At 36.8% G+C, this 19,806-nt stretch overlaps 1 protein-coding gene across 1 annotated transcript in view; it reads left to right on the top strand.

Annotated features, from left to right (window-relative positions):
• Csmd3 (CUB and Sushi multiple domains 3) overlaps positions 1–19,806 on the top strand; it is a 1,279,636-nt gene that overhangs the window by 1,165,260 nt on the left and 94,570 nt on the right. Inside the window, exons 43-47 of the mRNA XM_012516661.2 lie at positions 826–942; positions 2,012–2,221; positions 6,501–6,689; positions 7,887–8,064; positions 8,929–9,074. Coding sequence (XP_012372115.2) covers positions 826–942; positions 2,012–2,221; positions 6,501–6,689; positions 7,887–8,064; positions 8,929–9,074 — 840 coding nt within the window. The remainder of the gene's footprint in view (positions 1–825; positions 943–2,011; positions 2,222–6,500; positions 6,690–7,886; positions 8,065–8,928; positions 9,075–19,806) is intronic.

Below are 19,806 nucleotides of genomic sequence, written 5' to 3'. Positions count from 1 at the left end.
AGTTTTGTATACAGTAATTAAAAATACACATCTAGGGGAAGGAATAGCTTTCTAAAATGTGATTTTTCTTTAATGAATGCTACATATTTAATGTGAAAAATTAAATGAGTAACCTTCTGTTCTTAAATTTTTTGCTTAGTTTATCCATAGATAAGCTGTACAATAGGGATTCCAAAAGAAGCATGTTTATAAATTTGGCTGAAGTTTTTAATATATGTACATCCCTTTATTTTTTATAGTTCTCTATTCTCTTAAAATAAAATGAATCCATAGCTCACATATAGCATGTATATTTTTACATACCACCAATGGAAACCAGTGCTATTTTTCCAAGTTCTTTACTGAGCCTTCTTACAAAAACAGGAAAATAAGCAAAGTTGTGAAAATGATTCCCTCCAGGATATGGTTCTCACAGCTGAAGCAATTGGCTTGATTTTGCTCTAAATTATATCATTTTTGGAACAACTCAAAACATTTCTAGAAATACATAATGATGAGAAATAAACCATCCACTGTGGAAGAGGGCACGTTCTCTTGATATATTCTTTGCATATGAGCTGCTACTTGCCACACAATAATTTATTTTTTACCTTGAACTCTTTTTCTGAGGACATATGATGTCTATTTTTTTATTTTAGAAAATGCATTGTCAACCAATTATACTTCCTTACTAGTGATGGAGAATGAATGTGACAATATTCACATTTCTGTGAAATAATTTTTAACCCAGAGACTTAATACAAATGTAAAATGATTTTTAATGAATTTTAATATAGTAAGTGATTTCACTACTGTGGCTTCCATGCGACCTGTATTGTTTTGCAGCTCAATGTGGCGGTGGTATGTCAGATTTCAGTGGTGTGATCCTCAGTCCTGGCTTTCCCGGAAACTATCCCAGCAGCTTAGATTGCACGTGGACCATAAAGTTACCCATAGGATTTGGTATGTATATTATACACATATAGAAGAGCCTTCAGTATTGATTAAGACATCCTGAAAAGGCATCAGCATCTTCTAAGGAATTATAAAATGCTTGCAAAGTACCGTTCAGTTTGGAAGTACATGCAGTGATATAAATTGGATGATAAAATCTGAGTAACTTTTCTAAATTTAAACCTCAGTATTCAGGATAAATTGTAGTGTTGGCCCTTTGTGATACATAAATGTGCTTTGTGTTGTAGCTTATGTGATCCAAAAGTTGCGAACTCTAAAAGATTCACCACCACAGACTTAGACCATGCTTTGTTCATCCGATCACCATTGATAGGCACTTTGGCTGTTCCCCAGTTGGGTGCTTCTAAATAGCGGTACAGTGAGCGTGAGAAGACACTGATCTCTTTAGTAAACTGATTTCACTGTCTTTGGGTGTATCTCAGTGTGAGATTGCTGGGATGTATTGCGGATGCATATGGAAAGAGCCTGAGTGAGATACACCCACCACCACATCTATACGCATTTCATACATAATTACTTTTGTAACACTTTTCTTATTAGATTCACTTTCTTTTCTTCATAAATGAATCATTTTTACATTTGAAATGTAGTGCACATTTGCTAGAGTTAGGTTTAAGTGTCTTTACAGTTATATTCTCTCACTCAACTAATACAATACCCACAATGTTCATCTATTACTGTCGCATTTAATAAATTCTTCTCATTCTTGGATCACTGAAATCTTATCTGAATAGCTTTTTTATACCATGTGAAGCTGGTACATGCCAGCCAAAATGTGTTAGATTGAGGGCAGCTTGGGTTGTTGAAACTCAGAAGACTAAAATGAATAGATACTGTTTGAAAAATCTTAGCACAGCTTAACCTGAATAGACAGCAAACTCATGGTCCAGAACTTGAAAATGTATTGATGACCAAGGCAGAAACATATCTAAATGCATTGCTGTGTGTGTGTGTGTGTGTGTGTGTGTGTGTCTGTGTCTGTGTCTGTGTCTGTGTGCGTATGTGTGTGATTTGTTAAAATGTGTAGAATGTTATTAAGTTTATTTCTCTCTTTTAGGTGTACATCTCCAGTTTGTAAATTTTTCTACAGAAACCATACACGATTACTTGGAAGTAAGAAGTGGATCATCAGAATTGAGTACGGTCATCGGCCGGCTTAGTGGTCCCCAAATACCGTCTTCTCTGTTCAGCACAACCCACGAAACCAGCTTGTATTTTCACAGTGACTACTCACAAAACAAGCAGGGCTTTCACATTGTATATCAAGGTGAGAGAGTTCATAACAGCAGCAGTGTATCTGATGCTCTTAGAAATGTTTAACTAAGTAGAAGTGTTCTCTATAGTCTGTTTTAAAAAAGAAACCGAGCTTACAAACTTACTTACAAGCCTCAGTGAGGAGTATTTTCACACAGTGAGACTCACAGGCAACTATACCAGGAAAATAATATTTTGTGAAACTAAAAGAACCCTAATTGTGAAGATTGAATTAGTCTTGGGGCAGTACAGAAATTAAGCAAGAAAAGGTAATTAGCCAAGCAAACTGGTATCAAAGATTCATCTTTGTTTTTATATGAAGTTGAATATTTAATAGATATTTCATGTGTTAATGTTGTATTTTATGCAAAATTAGTGTTATTGTCATTTTTACTTTATACGGTCATACTGACTTCCTTGATTTTGGTTTATTGCCATGAAAATATGAAGCAAAAATGACTTTGATAATGATATCATTTTAGACTCATCCTACATAAAACTGCTGCATGGCCCTGAGTGAGATTTGTGTCCCCTTTTGCCGTAGTTTATGGGCTGAGGCAGTGCTGGGCTTCAATGCTAGTATTCCCTGAGTGGCCTTTGTGGCACAGGACTTGGCCACCATTTTATCTGTAGTGTGATTCTGCCCTGATAGTTTCATGTGATGTGTACTAAGATTTCTATAATTTGTAGGCTCAGCCAGATAGCACCATGGATTAAAGCGCCTCCTTAGCTGTATACAGGGACCCAGGTTTGATCCCTGGTGTTCCCTGCCAGCCCCGTCCGTGGGGCACACTGAGACAGCTACTGAGACTGGGTATGATGGCCCGTGTCTGTAATCCCAGCACTTGGGAGGCTGAACACAGGAGGCTCACTACCAGTCCGATCTGTGTAGTGAGACCCTGTACGAATTACATTGAAAATAAAGATTTATATAATTTGTAAATAACCAGTAAAGTATACTATTTTTGGTCAGAAAAGTTCCATTAAAATGAAATTATGAGGTCACTTTGTGAAGTGTGGTTCAATTGACAAAAAATCAAAATAGTTTCAGATTGTGTTACATCTCTACTTAATTAGTAAAGGACTTCATGGTAGGTGGTCACACTGGCTGTGAAAGCTCCAAAAGCAAGGGCTTTTCGTTGGTCTCTGATGGTTACATGAAGTGCTGAGAAAAGCAAGGACCCTGCCCACACCTTGTCCATAAACAAGAAGCTGTCTCTGCGGGCTCTCACCATAGCATTGTGCGCATGCGCAAGGAGAGGGTTCACTAAACAAATAAGCAAACTTGTGGCCCTGTTGCTCCCTTTTATGGCTGAACATCTCAGAGCAATACCGGGGTACACCCATCTGGGGTCTCAGAAATTCAAAAAAGACAATGTCTGTGTTTTTTCCGTTTTTTCCTAGCCTATCAATTACAAAGCTGTCCCAACCGACGTCCTTTTCAAAATGGTTTGAAAATAAAAATTCCGTAGTATCCCCCGGCATGCATTTCCCTAGTGTTCCCCGTGAACCTGGCTCGTTTCCCGCTTCCTGTCCTCCTTTCCCCTCAGCATGATATTATCTGAAGGTGGTAGGACATTGTCCTATGCTCTTTGATAAACAAGTCATGCTTGACATAACAAAGTATAAAAGATCTATTTTTTTTGCATTATTACTGACATAATATTGTTGAGGAAGTACATAACAAATGACTGCGGTGAGTAGATAGCATTTGTGAATCATACTGAATGTTAAAAATTTTCCTTATGTAATTGATATAATTGAATTAATGGCACTTTAAAGAAACTGGATTTATAGAAATTCATAGAAAGAACATTATTTTTGTATTGACTTTTCAGAATAGCATATTGTATACAATGGAGGAAGAAAATCAGTGTTAATACTGAAAACATTATTGAATTTGTTAATTCCTGGGAACTTTTCTCTTGTACACTTGAAATAAGGAAGTGTCTACACTTCCTTATTACACTAAATAGAATAGAAACTAGAATTCTACACAATTTCCTAAGATCACATCTTCGCCTGTGAATCTCTACCCACTCAAAATTATCTTTTAAGGGTGGGTGATGATTGAAAGAGTTTATTTAAGGGGCCAGCCAAATAGCTCAACAGATTAAATTGCCTGCTTAGGCAGATGCAGGCGGCCAGGTTCCCATCCCTGTCCATCCCTAGCCTGCCGTACCAGCCCTGCCCCTGGGTCACACTGAGACAGCAATTGAGACTGGGCGTGATGTAATCCCAGCACTTGGGAGGCTGAAAACAGGAGGATCACTACAAGTCTGATCTATGTAGTGAGACCCTGAAGACCCTGTAGACCTTTCCCTAAAACACACACACACACACACACACACACACACACACACACACGAGTATATTTTATAAAATAATATATTTCTCTTCCTAATGATCAGATGATGTATGCTTTCCAACAGACAGTTGTGTAGAGAATTGTTTTTGATTTCAATTCAACCAAAACAAAGAGACAAATTAAGGAAAAAGTACATCATATTTAAACATATTTATTTATTGAAAATCTTAGTTGTAGAATTTCAGGTTGTATTTTAATAGAAAACAATTATTCATCTTTTATTTGAAATAAAAGATGTTCAAATTCTAATGCAGGTATTTTAAAATTTTGAGGAATAGAGAGTTTTAATGATTTGTAGCAAAATAATCTCTCAATAATTTAAATTTTATTAATTAGAATGTAGTATAAATTTCTTAATAATATTCCAAATACTTACATTATTTGAGTATGTACCCTGTTTATCAGTTCAAAATGCATTCAGTATGGGGGTCAGGGAGATGGCTTAGTGGAATAAGTGCTTCCCTGGCAAGCCCAAGGGCCTGAGTTCAATCCCCAGTTCTGCCAAAACAAAACAAAAAAACATTCAGTAGTGTATAAAACTTAATAAGAGAAAGACAGTGAATAAGGCTTTGGAATATAATAGCAAACAAAACAAACAGAACTTTACCTCATCCAGAATATTAAACAAGAGTGTATTAACAAATAAAGATACATATTTATTTCCCAACAATATCAGAGTAATTGAAATGCAAAGTTAATTTTCTGTTAGCTTAGAATTTTTTTGTACTACTTTTTGTCTTCTTTTATTAAAGGAGTTTTTCAGACAAACTTCACAGAGGTATATTGTGGTTTGTATCTTTTATCTTTTATTTTTTATGTAATACACACAGGGTCTACAGGGTCTCACACACAGTTTGGACTTGTAGTGATCCTTCCTGTTTGTCAACCTACCAATCGCTGGGATTACAGGCATGCGGCACCAGGCCCAGTCTCATTTGCTGCCTTGGCTCACCCTGGGGGTGAGAACAGAGTGGCACTCGGGGATGTTTGTTTCTTTTAGAGAAAAAAATTCTTTTTTTTTTAAATCTTTTTTTTTAATTTTATTTATTTATGTGTGTGTGTGTGTGTGTGTGTGTGTGTGTGTGTGTGTGTGTGTGCTTGGCCAGCTCAGCCCACCAGGTGGTGGGGCTGGCTGGCGTGTGGTGCTGGGGGATTGAACCGTGGTCCCTGTGTTTTGCCAAGTTTGTTCCAAGTAGGTGCTTTAGACCACTGAGCCATCTCACCAGCCCCAGAGAAAAAAATTCTTTAAAAAATAAAAAAGGCTCAAAATTTGGCTTATACACATATTTATTTTATCTTGTGTGACCACAACACAATGAAGAAGTGATTGTATTCTACTGAAGAGAATGACAATTATTAAAATTGTGGCTGTAAGAAGAGTTTGTGGGGTTTTAAAAAAATTTTATTTATTTTTACTTTTAGGGAAGGGTCTCCAGGGTGTTCAGGGTCTCACTATTAGAATGGACTTGTATTGATCTGCCTGTTTACAGCCTCCCAAGACCTGGGATTACAGGCTCGCTCCACCACACCCAGTCTCTCAGCGCGCCCTGGGGGCGGGACCGGCACTGCAGGCCCAGGATAGAACCTCCAGCCTCTGAGTCTGCCTGCAGGACGTTTAATCCGCTGAGCTATTTGGCTGGCCCTGAGTCTGTGTTTTTGTTCAGGTTGAAAATTCAAATAGTTTGCACAAGTATGTGCAGAAACTTATGCATTTGTATGAATTATATTAACATTTCAAATATGTGAATTGTAGGAGTGGGATGTTTCTACCACACCATCATTAACAGTGTCTATCATTAACCTGAATTATTATTTATAACTCAGTACAAGGAGTGTCACATCAGTTTGTAAGCTACAAATAGCACCCATCTGGGTTCTCAGAAACTAAAAAAAGAAAATGTCTGTGTCTTTTGTTTTTTCCTAGCCTATCAATTACAAAGCTGTCCCGATCCACGTCCTTTTCGAAATGGTTTCGTAATTGGCAGTGATTTTACCGTGGGGCAGACCATTTCGTTTGAATGTTTCCCAGGATACACCTTAATTGGGAATTCAGCTCTTACCTGCCTTCATGGAGTCAGTCGCAACTGGAATCATCCTCTGCCACGGTGTGAAGGTGTGCTTCTACCCTGAAATGATCTTTTAGGAGACCTCGTTCATGTTTAGCTATTCTTGTGTTGACATTCTCTCTTGTCTTCTCTTCCAACACCGTGTAAAATATATAGATAGAAACTGCATGTTCATCTGTCAGTTGAATTATTAAAAGGAAAATTAATCCTAGCATCTCCATAATGAATAACTCACTTGATGACCATGGCAGTAGTCCTGACACTCCTCATTGGTACTGGACATAAAATTTACTGGTGCTGTTGAAGTTTTCTTCTGTGTGTATGGCTGGTGGTAGTGGTGGTGCTGGTGCTGGTGTGTGTCTGTTTAATAGTCATTATTATGAACCAATAGCTAGACACTACTACTGAATTTGAGTGTTTTTCTTTAGAAAAGTGTTTGTTTGTTTGTTTGTTTGTTTGTTTCTGGTACCAGGGATGGAACTCAGGACCTTGTACCTGCTGGTCAGGGCATGTATGCCACTGAGCTGTCTCCCTGGCCCTGGTAAAGTATTGTAATTAAAAGGATTATGAACCTCTCCTAGGGTCTTATATGTGCATGTATACATGACATATGAAAAACCATTATACAGGATAGCTAGGATATACAGCTGAGTTCTCTTAGTTCAATGAGAAGAATGGTTTGTACTACTAGTGCTTAGGCAAGATGTCATGTCTGCATCTTGTCCTCTGAACTACTACTACAAAGACAACAATATGCAATGTATTAACTATCGTAATTGTCCTATTCACCTGTTTTGAACCTATTTCATCTTTTTTCTCATTAAAATGAATTAAAAAAATTTAAAAATTAGACAATGCATTAATACAATATACTTTAAAAAGAAAAGAAGTTGATTTACCAGCCTTGTGAGCATTACTCATAATGAAGATGTAGCACACCTTATAAAGAAAAACACTTAACTGACTACATTTTGCTCCTTTTTGTCAGTTGCATTTTATATGCTTCATCTGACAGCAATAGACAATGGGGATGCCCTTTATTCCACTTGAGACAATGACATGTTTGCTTGTTTCTGTCTCCTCAATTCGTGGTTATAGTTTGTTTGTTTGTTTGTTTGTTTGTGGAATCGGGGATTGAACTCAGGCCCTTGTGCTTGCCAGGGAAGCACTTATTGCAGTGAGCCATCTCCCCGGCCTCTTGAGGTTATAGTTTTTAGCACTTTATTTTGTGTCTTTTCCCACAGCTCTTTGTGGTGGGAATATCACCGCTATGAATGGCACTATTTATTCTCCCGGGTATCCCGATGAATATCCAAACTTTCAAGATTGCTTTTGGCTTGTAAGAGTACCTCCGGGGAACGGAATCTACATCAATTTTACTGTCCTTCAAACAGAACCAATCTATGATTTCATTACCGTATGGTAAGCCAGACCATTATCACCGACTGACTCAACTATATATAAGAGTGAAGCAGGTAGAAATGAGAATATATCACAGTCCTCTGCCTCAAATTGCTTTCTGCTATTTGAGTTGGTATAACTGAGGGTGACATGTGAGTTTTTACACAATGAGATGAACAAGAGAAATAGATTTTGGCTTATTACTACATGAGGTAGATGTTCATTTTAAAGCAAAAGCTTTATAATGAAAAATTACGTAAAAATATTGCTGTTAGGTTAAAATAACCAATTGATAGAGTATGTTGAAGATACTAGCTAGCTACTAAAACTGGTGAAATTTAAGAGCATATATTCTAAGTATACTTATTTAACTATAGAATTCTGTCCTTATAATTCATTATAAAATCATGTAATTGTATTATGAATTAAAATATGCTTTTTTGAAAATATAAGGAACGTCTCTGAATCGGTCATTGACAAACAGGCAGCAGAACTGCTGTCTGAGTTCTTCAGGCCCTTCTAATTTCAGTAATATACGATTCTTAAGAATGTTGCTGTGGAAAATAAAAGGAGAATAAACTGGAAGCTTTTAAGAGGATCTGAATTTTGCTCAAAAGTAAAAGACAATGTCCTGGTTACAGTTAATATAGATGCTTTCTATTTAGGTGCAGTTGTGGTCCATTTTCATACTTTCCATTTCAAAATGTGACATTACCTATACAGTCACAACATACACCAATATGATTGTCACTTATTGGTTATTTACTGCATCTTTACTATTATTAATATTATAACAGAAATATATTCAATCCTTTCTTTAAGGTTGGTGTAAAATTTTCCATGGATTAGTCTCATGTTCCTTTTTTTTTTTTTTAATCATGACAGGGATGGGCCAGACCAAAACTCACCTCAGATTGGCCAGTTCAGTGGCAATACCGCTTTGGAATCAGTCTACAGCACTTCAAATCAGATTCTCATAAAATTCCACAGCGATTTCACAACAAGTGGATTTTTTGTGCTCAGTTATCATGGTTGGTAATACCCAAGTCTTTTTATTTCATTTGATATAGTTTAAATCCTTTGAAAAAAATGCACATGATGTATGTTTAACCAGTGATTCAAAGGTATTAAAACTTGACACATTTATCATTACTGTAAATTTAGCGTTTCAAATACATTTACTTAAAAGGAATGACCTTTTATTAATAATTAAGGATTCTTAAAAATGATAAAACACATATAGGAAATAAATCCATCAGTAATTACTGAGGGGGAAAATAATCATTTTTGCATAGAAGTCAATAACACACAACCCCATATTCATATTGTATTGCATGTGATTTAGAAACATCTAGATTTTTCTATATATAACCTTTCATCTATTCAACCTGCTGTAAGTCCTTCTAGAATCAGAATCCAGTATCTGTGTACTTTGTGCCACTTATTCACTTATACTTTTCTATCAAAAATATTTGGGGCCAGGGAGATGGCTCAGTAGAATAAGCACTTCCCTGGCAAGCGCAAGGGTCTGAGTTCAATCCCCGGTTCCACCAAAAAATAAAAAAATATATATATTTACACAAAAACCTTAGATTTTTTTAAGTGATTTACAAATCATTAAGTTCATAACTTTTACTCCAGTGAAATGACTTATGGAGTCTCAATTTTATTTTTTTACTTAAAATTCTTCTGGGTCTTATATTTATAATATTAAATATTTAAGGGATTTCCAAAGGGTTTCCCAGAGGTGTTTTATTGTTAACCCATATTGATTTTGTTCCATTATAAATAAGCTGTTTGCTTATAGTAGCATCCTTTTCTTTATATTATCTATTTCATAAAATATGTTCTACCTCAAATAGGTGTAGAAATTTTATTCCAATATCATGAATATTTCATCAGTAAGTTACCAAATTAAATTTGAAAAAAGAAATGAAAGTTTGAGGATGGACTTGTGCTCTGCCCATTACAGTAGTATACAACTTGCTGCTTACAAAATGAAACAATAACGTATGTGAAGCTCAAACTTTATATTCCAAGAAAAAAGTAGTATGTCAACTATGATTATGGTCAAAGACGTTAAAGCCCTTTGGAGAGAGAAAATTAACTATAAATATGGAAGTTGTTCAATCTGAGTACGTATAAGCCAGTTAGAGGGTATGTAATTAGTATCCCTGTAACTAATGTGCACTGTATCGCAGCTAATTAGAAAGTGCAGCACTCAGCTAGCCAGCTTTCAGCAGTGTTTCTTTCTTAATAACTTCTTTTATGTTTTATGAGTTGATCATTCAACCTGGTGGTCTGTAGATGCACTTTACCACTCCCATAATAGCATTATTACTTTGATGGACAATTATAATTCTAAAAACAATAACATAAGAGCAAAACATCAATTCACTGCTGATTTGTAATATGTATCCTTTATTTTCATGGATCTCTTCCTAATTACTTTATCATGCTGTATCCTCTCTGAGGAAGTCATAAGACAATACTGTTCATTAAGGGACTATAAGAATATGTTAGACAATCTTATAGAGAATATAAAATTCTTATAAAAGTTAGGAGGCATTTCAAAGCAAAAATATTGCCAGGGGAAAATTGTCAGTGCTTACATTTGTCTAGATAGCGTGTGGAAGACAGAACTATGCACACACGCACACAACTATGAATGCGCATGTGTGGGTACATAGATAGGTGGATGTACATTTACATCATCATTCTAAAATGTGTTTCATTTGATTTTGGAACTTGGCTTTTAGTAATGTATTACAGAGACAGAAGAGCTTAGTAATAAAACAGATCCAGCATTCTTTAGCACTCTTCCAGTTGACGTTGGACAAGTTATTCTTTGGTCTTTACTCTCTGTAGCTGTACAACAGCACAGGACTGCTGAGAGGACGCCACTGTACTGCTGGCACGTACCATGCTAAGCCATGTGAAACTGCTGGCCCGGAAATGCTGGGTGTCAGGAAGTTTGTACTGCTGGTCACCCAGTATTATAATTTGAAGAAATTTTATGAAAGCCAGAGCCGGCGCACAATGCACAGTGAGCAGGGCACCTAGCAGAGCAGACGTTCGCAAATGTCCGCTTCCTTCTCATGGCTTACATCATATTTTATACTTTTTTTTTACTATTACATTTTTATTTTTCCATTAGATTTCATAAAAAGATACAATAGCCAGAGACTACGAATGTCTGACAATTAAATGGAAAGCTCTAGAAATTTTTTCCGAACTTTCATGTGACTGTGAAAGTTGGGCACATAGCTTTGGCTCATGTTAAAAATTGACGGCTGCTCTTATCTTTTTTTCTATAATTCATAATAGTTACATTAAATCAAATCTAAAGCTATGCTGTTATGAAGTTCTTTGAACCTTACTGCCTAGCTCTTACTCCAGAATAGCTCTCTTTATGGTGGTGTATTGGTCAAATTATTTTGTATTTTCTAAAAGGTAAATTAGGCAGATAATTCAATACTTAACACCTGTATTTGATGGGGTAGACCTAGAATTATAATAGTTTAATCTCTCACTTTTCTTTCAATTCTCTTATTCTTGCAAAAATGAAAAATCTATTTAGGGAAAAAATAGGGCAAGCATGAATGTTGAGGCACTTTACCTCAGAGATCATATTATTTCTTTCAGTTGAGGAAATGTGCTTAGCTTTCTACAGTTGCCATTCTTGTAATTCCCTAAGGAAAACCCTTTTCTTGATATCTGCTGTAGGGTCCACACAGAGTTGGCTTACAACAAATAATAACAAAATTTAATCCTAAGTAATGAATCAACCCTAAGCAACATATATTACACAAACCCATTTTTACTTCAGTTTTTAAAATAAATTAGTGCATAAATTTACAGAATCATGGGTTTTGTTTTTGGCATATTTTTATAATTACATTGCTTTTTGTATAACATGGCTTTGTATAACAGTGACTGTTATAGGAATAGCTACCATATGTTAAAAATTTAAAATGCTAAACCCCATATTGAGTGTCTTCTATTTTTGCTAATTTTCTAACAACTTCATGAGGTGACTATTATTCCCTCTGTTTAATAATGAAGAAACCAAAGGGAATTCATTCTCTGCATAAAGCTAGAGAGCTAATAAATAGATCTGGCGAAATAGAAATAGGAAATAGACAGATCTTCAGGTATACAGAAAATAAATTCTTTTTCAAAACTATAGACAAAAGCAGCAGGGTCCAGGAGTTCAATCCCCTGTCCTGCTGTTCCGGCCCTGCCCCCAGGGTGCACTGAGAAGGTGACTGAGGGCATGGTGGTGCAAGCCTATAATCCCAGCACTTGGGAGGCTATAAACAGGAGGGTCGCTATGAGTCCTATCTATGCAGTGAGACCCTATACACCCTGTCCTAAAAATAAAAAACAAACAAACAAACAAAAAAACCATAGACAAAACAATATTAATAGCCTGAATGGTTTCATTTATACCAAGAGACAATCTATATTCTAACTGGTATTATTTAATAAATTGAATGCATTTGATGTATATCAACTTAATTTTTCTTAAGTATTAGCAAAAGTGAGTTTCTTTTTTAAACTGATTGATCACCTGATTTTTAAGAAAATACCCGTCCTAATTATAACTCGGAACTTCAGGTTTGTTAGTGCTTTCTTTACCAATATCTGCAACCTCACTATACTGGGAAGTTTATCACAATTTTGCATATTCTTTATAGCTTCCAAGTATACTACGGTCACTTTGCCAAAAGAAAGAGTTTCATTAGAGTCTCACGTATGTCAACCAAAACAAACCAGAGCACTACAGTATCCTTTTAAATGGAAACAGAAGGCATCATCTTATGATCATTTGAAAATGTTTATCCAGGCACCTCTCTTTATACTCTCAGCATACTAGAGAAACTCGGCTTGTCTATGGAAGGTTTTCATACAGAAAACCCACTGGGCTCAGAAATGCTAAATGCAGATTTTCAGAAATAACGAATAACTTTTAAGAAACTTTATTACTATAGTATATGCTATGATTGTTTTGCTGTATTTTTAGTTGATGTTGTTAATCTTGCTCTAATTTTTAAATTAAATTTTATCATAGACATGTAATTGTAGGATGACATAGTATGGTATAAAGGTTAATACCATCTAAGGTTTCAAAAATCCACGAAGGGAATATTTGAAATGTGTTTCCCATTAGGAAGCGGACTACTATAATGAGTTAGTGATGTGTATTATCTACTGTTTTCTCATAGTAGGCCATGCAGCGTTAAAGAATGAGTTATATAATGACTCACTACTTTTGAGAAATGTAGGCTAAAGGTCTGTAATGTCTTTTAGGTCATCCTTTAAAGTTATGTTTCCTTTATTTAATATATGCTGTATTTGGGAACATTAAATTTAACTCTGCAAAGTCTTACACTAAGAAAGACAACTGGGGGCTGGGGTTATGGCTCAGTGGCATAAGCGCCTGCCAGGCAAGCACAAGGTCCTGAGTTCAATCCCCAGTAGCACATAAAGGAAAAAAAAATGAAAATAAAATTTAAAAAGCTGCTTCATTACCTATCATAACCTGTTTGCTTTAAAAATAAATAATAAATAAATAAATAAGACAGCGGTAGGTAGGAGAGATTTTTTTTTTCAGAGCCAGGGATTGAACTCAGGCCCTTGTGCTTGCCAGGGAAGCGCTGATTCCACTGAGCCATCTCCCCAGCCACATTAGTAGAGATTTTATACACAACATAAATCCTGGAAAATGTGTAAGTGCTTTGCCTCATACAACCTAAAGACCTGACATCCTTTTGTATTTCAGGGTAAAACTCTGAACTCATGAAGGATTTCTTGGCTTGATGTTCAGAGCATGGGGAGTGTGGCCATCATACAGTGACTGGGGTGTGTGTGTGTGTTTGTGTGTGTACAAAGAAACACTGCAGCTAAAAATCTAAATCGATAAAAAAAACTGTTATAAGAAAAAAACAATTAATGCCATCAGTTATCACTTGAATAACTTAAAAAGCCCTTGAGTGATTATTGAACTGTCTGAAAGTCAAGTCTTGATTGCTTACTACCTTTGACATTCAGTTATACTTGCACATCAATTAGATTCATATGATATTTTGTTATCAACAATATCTTGCTGTCTGTCTCCTTCAGCCAAAGACCATCAGGAACATAACTTTTATTAAACAAATTTGGATGAATTTGCTACTTTTGATGTTAGACAGTGTGCTACATTGGGCCCTGTGTCTTCTCAGCCAAAGGGAGAGGATTTACTAGTGAGATTCCACTGTATGAGGTTTCTGGGAAGTCTAAAAAGCTTAGTGTTCTTCCGGGTTAGGTGTCGTAGGAAAATGGGAGCATTTTGTGATTGGATACCTTGAGGTTTATTTTCTAAAGGTAGAAAGAACGGAACACAAATACGTAGTTGGAAAGGAAGCAACATTCATTCGTATTCATTATCTTGAGAAGATCAGGATCAGGATATTGTTCTGGTTTTAAAGTTTTATTGAGAGTCCAGAAAGGTTCTATCTTTTTCTCTTATTCCAGCTGATCAAAGAGTTACTTTGTCTTATGCCAGTTATTATCAAAATTGTTTACATTCCGTGGAGCAGCATGATCTAGCAGTCATCTCCAAGCAGACAGAAATCATTTTGTTGTTGCTGTTAATTGTGAACATGGACAGTGGTTTGAAGTGATAAATAAAGATAGCTGTAGCATATTCCCTCTCAGCAAAACCCACTGATCTCTTGTAATCAACAGGGAAAGGAAAGGAAAGGCTGACAAAGAGCAAATTGTCATTGTAAATGTCCTCTGTTACTTATTACTGTGACATGGAACTTAACCACGGAGAGGAGGGGGTCTCTGCTTATTGCTTGCAAGTTTCTAATAGGCTCTGAGCTAAGACAGGACAGTGACTTTAGCTGTCTGCAGGTGGGGAGGTCTTTCATATAGCAGATATTAGAATTTTCTAAGAATGATTCTAAGATTTCCCAGGAGCTTTGTTTCCCAATGCTTCTGGCATTCCTTCTCTAAATAAATACCAAAAGTGACTTGTTCATTTCTTGCTATCATTTTTTTCTCTCATGTTTAAATTCAAAGATGAACTTTTGCTCTTGATTGGTCATGGTCTCCCATCTGTCGAAAAAAAAAGGCTGATTTTAAAATGTTGGTTTTGCAATAGTGAAATTTGTATATAACTTTACCTCTGATGAGACATATGAGTAGTGCAGGTCAACTCACTAGATATTTCCTAAAAAGCTAAAAAAAACTTAGTATTTTTACCTCATTATTAAAATTCAGGTAGTGCTTATTGAGACACTATGAACTCTGATTTCAAGTAAAACTGCTTAAATTCATTTTATTTATTTAGTTATTCATTTTTTTTTAAATTTTAGGCAAGGGTCTACAGGGTGTTAAGGGTCTCACGACTAGATCAGACTCATAAGGGCCACCTGTTTACAGCCTCCCAAGAACTGGGATTACAGGCAAGTGCCACCATGCCTAGTCTCAGTTGCCTTCTCAGCCTGCCCTAGGGGTGGGGCCAGCACTGCAGGCCCAGAGATGGAAACCCTGCCCCCTGCAGCTGCTTGCAAGCTCTTTAATCTGCTGAGCTATTTGGCTGGCCCTTGATTAAATTCATTTAAATTACTTTTTTTTTTTTTGGTAAGGGTCTACAGGGTCTCACTATGTAGATTGGACTCATAGTGATCTGTCTGCGTTCAGCCTACCAACAGTTGGGGTTACAGCACAGCACACTGGGGATAGAACCCAGTAGATTGCTTTTGAAATGACATTACTAAAACCACATAATTAAGTGTAAGACTATCAGTAGTTTTCCTCCTGTAATCTTCCCCAAGTGATGAGAGCGGAACACTGAAGTGAATCACAACCGAAGTGCACTGGGGTTCATCTCGAATTTGGAGGGCAACACAGAAAGTTATTTCTGTCCTCTGTAAGGAAAATTGTGTCCTCACTTGGCAGAAAGGTTACGCCTGTGCTGTTGTGGTTTGGAGAAAGACTGGCAATTTGCCAGTGTGCTTTTTTGTCTTTTCTGAAGCAGCCTTTAATAGCTCAGTTGAATGGAAGGAGATAAACGCAGCATTCTTTTCTGGAATTGGATTGGATGCTTCATTGTAAAGAAAATAGGAAATTAAAAATAAGCAAAAACTATTGCCAGAAACAAATCCTAAAGCAATTTTAAAAAATTTGTTTGGACAAGAAGCAGATATCTCTGCACATTTGAACAAACTGGGCACTTTTCAAACAAAAGCCGTCTTCAAAAGATATCGGCACACAGAAGGCAAAGTTCTCATGTTGGCGTTTAAAGTAAATTGTGCTTCAAAGCTGAATGATATGGCCAACAAGACGATCCCTTTAAAATCAACACAGATTTAGATCAAATATGGATTTGAAAATTGTAAACATCTATTGTATACAGCTTTTCTGCAAATTCTTGTGAGTGAATTTTTCTAATAGATCAATCCAATGTAAACATGAACTAAGCATATGCATTCACACTGTTCTGGCTTTGGACGGCATAATTTGGAATTGGTCCTACCTTATATACTAGTGTCTGTTCTTCTGGTAATGGAGTGTGTCACCCTGTCCACCTCCTTTCACATCCCTAGAAACCACCCTCCCACACCCCCCACAGAGAGGGACTAAGAACACTCAGTTTCCAAGATAATTTCTAGTTCAAACAGTTTGTCAGTCTAATTCATAACAGTATTGGGTATGTTTGCATAAAGTCTGTTTATTTTCTTTCAAGATAACTGGAATATGTACTTTATGCAAGATGAGATATTGTTTTAATGCCATTGGCTATGGCTGAGTATTTCTTGAGCAGGACTTCTAGACCACTGCTCTTGTAGTTTTTCCACCACAGAATGTGCAACATTTGTTATTCATGGCTATTAAACATGTTTCAGTACTTACTGTTTTTATATAACACTTTAATGTGCATCAATGTGACACAATAAAGAATCTCAGCAACTTTAAAGCATATCCAACTTAAATCAGGGAGAAACAGAGAGAATGGCTTGCTGTATTACGGGAGATCATGCGGGTAGTTCACACGACATGCTCGTGAGGAAGGACACATTGGACTGAAGTTGCAGGTACGCAGGGCACAGTGATATTGCAGCACTCATGCTGATGTTGACATTCAAGGCCATACATGTCTGGCCCTGTTCTTAGCACTGGACAATATTTCAGCACAATTTCAGACATATGTCTATGTCAAGATGGGAAAACTGGATCCCAGAGTCTTAGGAATTTGTCTAAGGTCACAGAACTAGTAAATAGCAGAAGCAAGAATAAAACTCACTTAGTCTGCTTCCGGTGTAAATAGTAGATCAGGCTTCCTCATGTTCAAAAATACTCACCAACACTACTTAGAGGTGATGTAGTTTTCAGTGAGATTTATTGGACTGATAAACGCGTTTGCAGAAAGAGGCTAGCTGTTGCACATTATTTAATTGCTCACTTTGCTTGTTTTCTTTCTGGGGTTTGAACACACAACATTGTACTAGCTTGACCTGTACTGAACCACTAAGCACCTCTGCACCCTAATTTCCCACAATTGCCCTCCATTACAAACCTCTGATTTATCACACCCTATATTTGCCATTGTTGTATGCCATCCTGATCCTATTGACAAACATTACCTGCGTAAACTTCACACAAGTTATTTTAGTGATCGTCACTGTGTTTCATTAGCAAATGTTTTTCATAAATGGGAAGTGAAAGTATGGAAAAGCAGAAAGAATAAATATTTCATCAATTGTATTTATTCATGTGGAAGCATCAACTATTTTGAAGGCATGACATCCCAATATTATATAAAAACTGATTAGCCTTATATAGTTCTCTTTGTATGCCAGATGCCATTCCAAGTGATTTTTATATTTAAACTCATTTGATCATCATAGCCACAGTTTGATATGCCATAAAACTATTACCACCCCTGCTGTTTATTATTTATTGTTCATGAGAAAATTTCAACCAATGACAAATACTTTCCCAAGATATCTCATTTGTCAGTTTTGTAATTAGGATTTGAAAGTAGAGTTTAGGCCAGTATACATGTCCCTTAGGTTTACTACTAGAAATTAAATATATGTGGTTTAAACTCTTTATGTGTAAATACAGCATTGTAGGTAGATGAGAAGACTCTCAGGGATTCTGAAGTTTTAGGAACAGCAGAGAGACTATAGTTTTTCTTTAAATGTAGGAAAATACATAATCAAGTTAATAGGCGGAGAGGTGGGGGAGATAGCAGGGTGGTCTAAGAGCCTGCCTGGCAAGCGCAAGGACCTGAGTTCGATCTCCAGTACTTTATGCTGTGCTGGCCCCAGAACCCTGGAAAAGTGGCCACCAAAACCAGGTGTGGTGGTCATGCTTGTAATCCGAGGCTGAGACAGGAGGATCACTGAGTCCTAGCTGCCTAGCGAGGCCTGCACCAAATAAATAGGTAAATGAATGATTAAAAAAAAAAACACAGGTGGAGTTAGGGGTAGCTTGATGAAACAAAAATATTGGAGATCAAATCAAGGATTTTAATTTAATGTATCTTAAATCCTTTGGAGAGTTTTATGGTCTATCATTCTTTATAATAGGGCTTTTTACTAGTCTCTATGAGTCTACTGTTGTTCCTTCCAATTGTGAATTTATTTTCCCACCTGCTTTAGGAGGCTGAGGCAGAGGATCATTGTGAGTATGAGGCCAGCCCAGGCTACAAAGTGAGCTCCAGGCCAGCCTGAACTGCATAGCAAGACTCTGTCTCAAAAATAAAAACAAATAAACAACCCCCCCAAAAAAAACCCACATTTTTTTTTTAAAGTACAAACATTTTGTCTTGCTTGCTCACTTTCCTTTCACTGCTGAAACAAAATACCTGACACCCAGAATTAAGGAAGGCAAGATTTTTTCTTCTAGCTTTCAGTTTGTGAAGATGTCGGTCCATACTCAGCTAGCTCCAAGGTAGAGTGGCCACATGACAGAGGGCAGCAGTTCATGGTGGTGGAAAACAGCAAAAGCAGCAACAGAAAAAAGGGAATGGGGAAGGGGGCGGGGAAAGAGAGAGAAAGAGAGAGAGAGAGAGAGAGAGAGAGAGAGAGAGAGAGACTGACTCTTTTTCTCCCTTATGCAGGCCATCCACACTCAGGCATTCGTAGCACTTACAATCATAATCCCACCACTGGATCATGAATCAATCATAACCTCCAGAAGCCCACCCCATGAGTGAGATGAGTGAGTGAGGCTTGTAGGAACATCTAGCTACAAACCGTACCATATGCCATACTATTTCCACGCATAAATCTTCTGGAATGCTTTGCAGTGTACTCTTAAAATAAACATGTCTTGGGGGCCAGGGATGTAGCTCAGCATCATAAGTTCCTGCCTGGAAAGTTCGGGTCCCAAGTTTGAACCCTGTGACATTAAAAAAAAAAAAAAAAAAAAAAAAAAAAAAAAAAAAAAAACAAAGAAAAATGGCCAAAAGGCACATGTTTGATTGAGCTGCAACTCCTCTCTCCTCTATCCCTAAGGCTCTCTCACACAACCAACCTGTTCTTTTCTGCTTTTACATCTGTTGATTTTTTCTGCACAATTATTTTCCCCAACATATGGTGATACCCACACAGACATACATAGTGACTGTTAACCTGCATTATCAACTTGATTGCCTTCAGTGCCACCCGGACGACTAGCAGGGCACACATCTGAGGGTTCCTCACGGTGTTATGGAGGTTTGACCTCAGGTACAGTAGCTGGGCCCTGGCTCTTTTCTCT

The sequence above is a fragment of the Octodon degus genome, unplaced genomic scaffold, assembly GCF_000260255.1.
Source record: "Octodon degus isolate 3935 unplaced genomic scaffold, OctDeg1.0 scaffold00118, whole genome shotgun sequence".
NCBI classification, from domain to species: domain Eukaryota; kingdom Metazoa; phylum Chordata; class Mammalia; order Rodentia; family Octodontidae; genus Octodon; species Octodon degus.
Note: the sequence above shows the minus strand (reverse complement) of the source record. Positions and strands in the feature narration are given on the sequence as shown.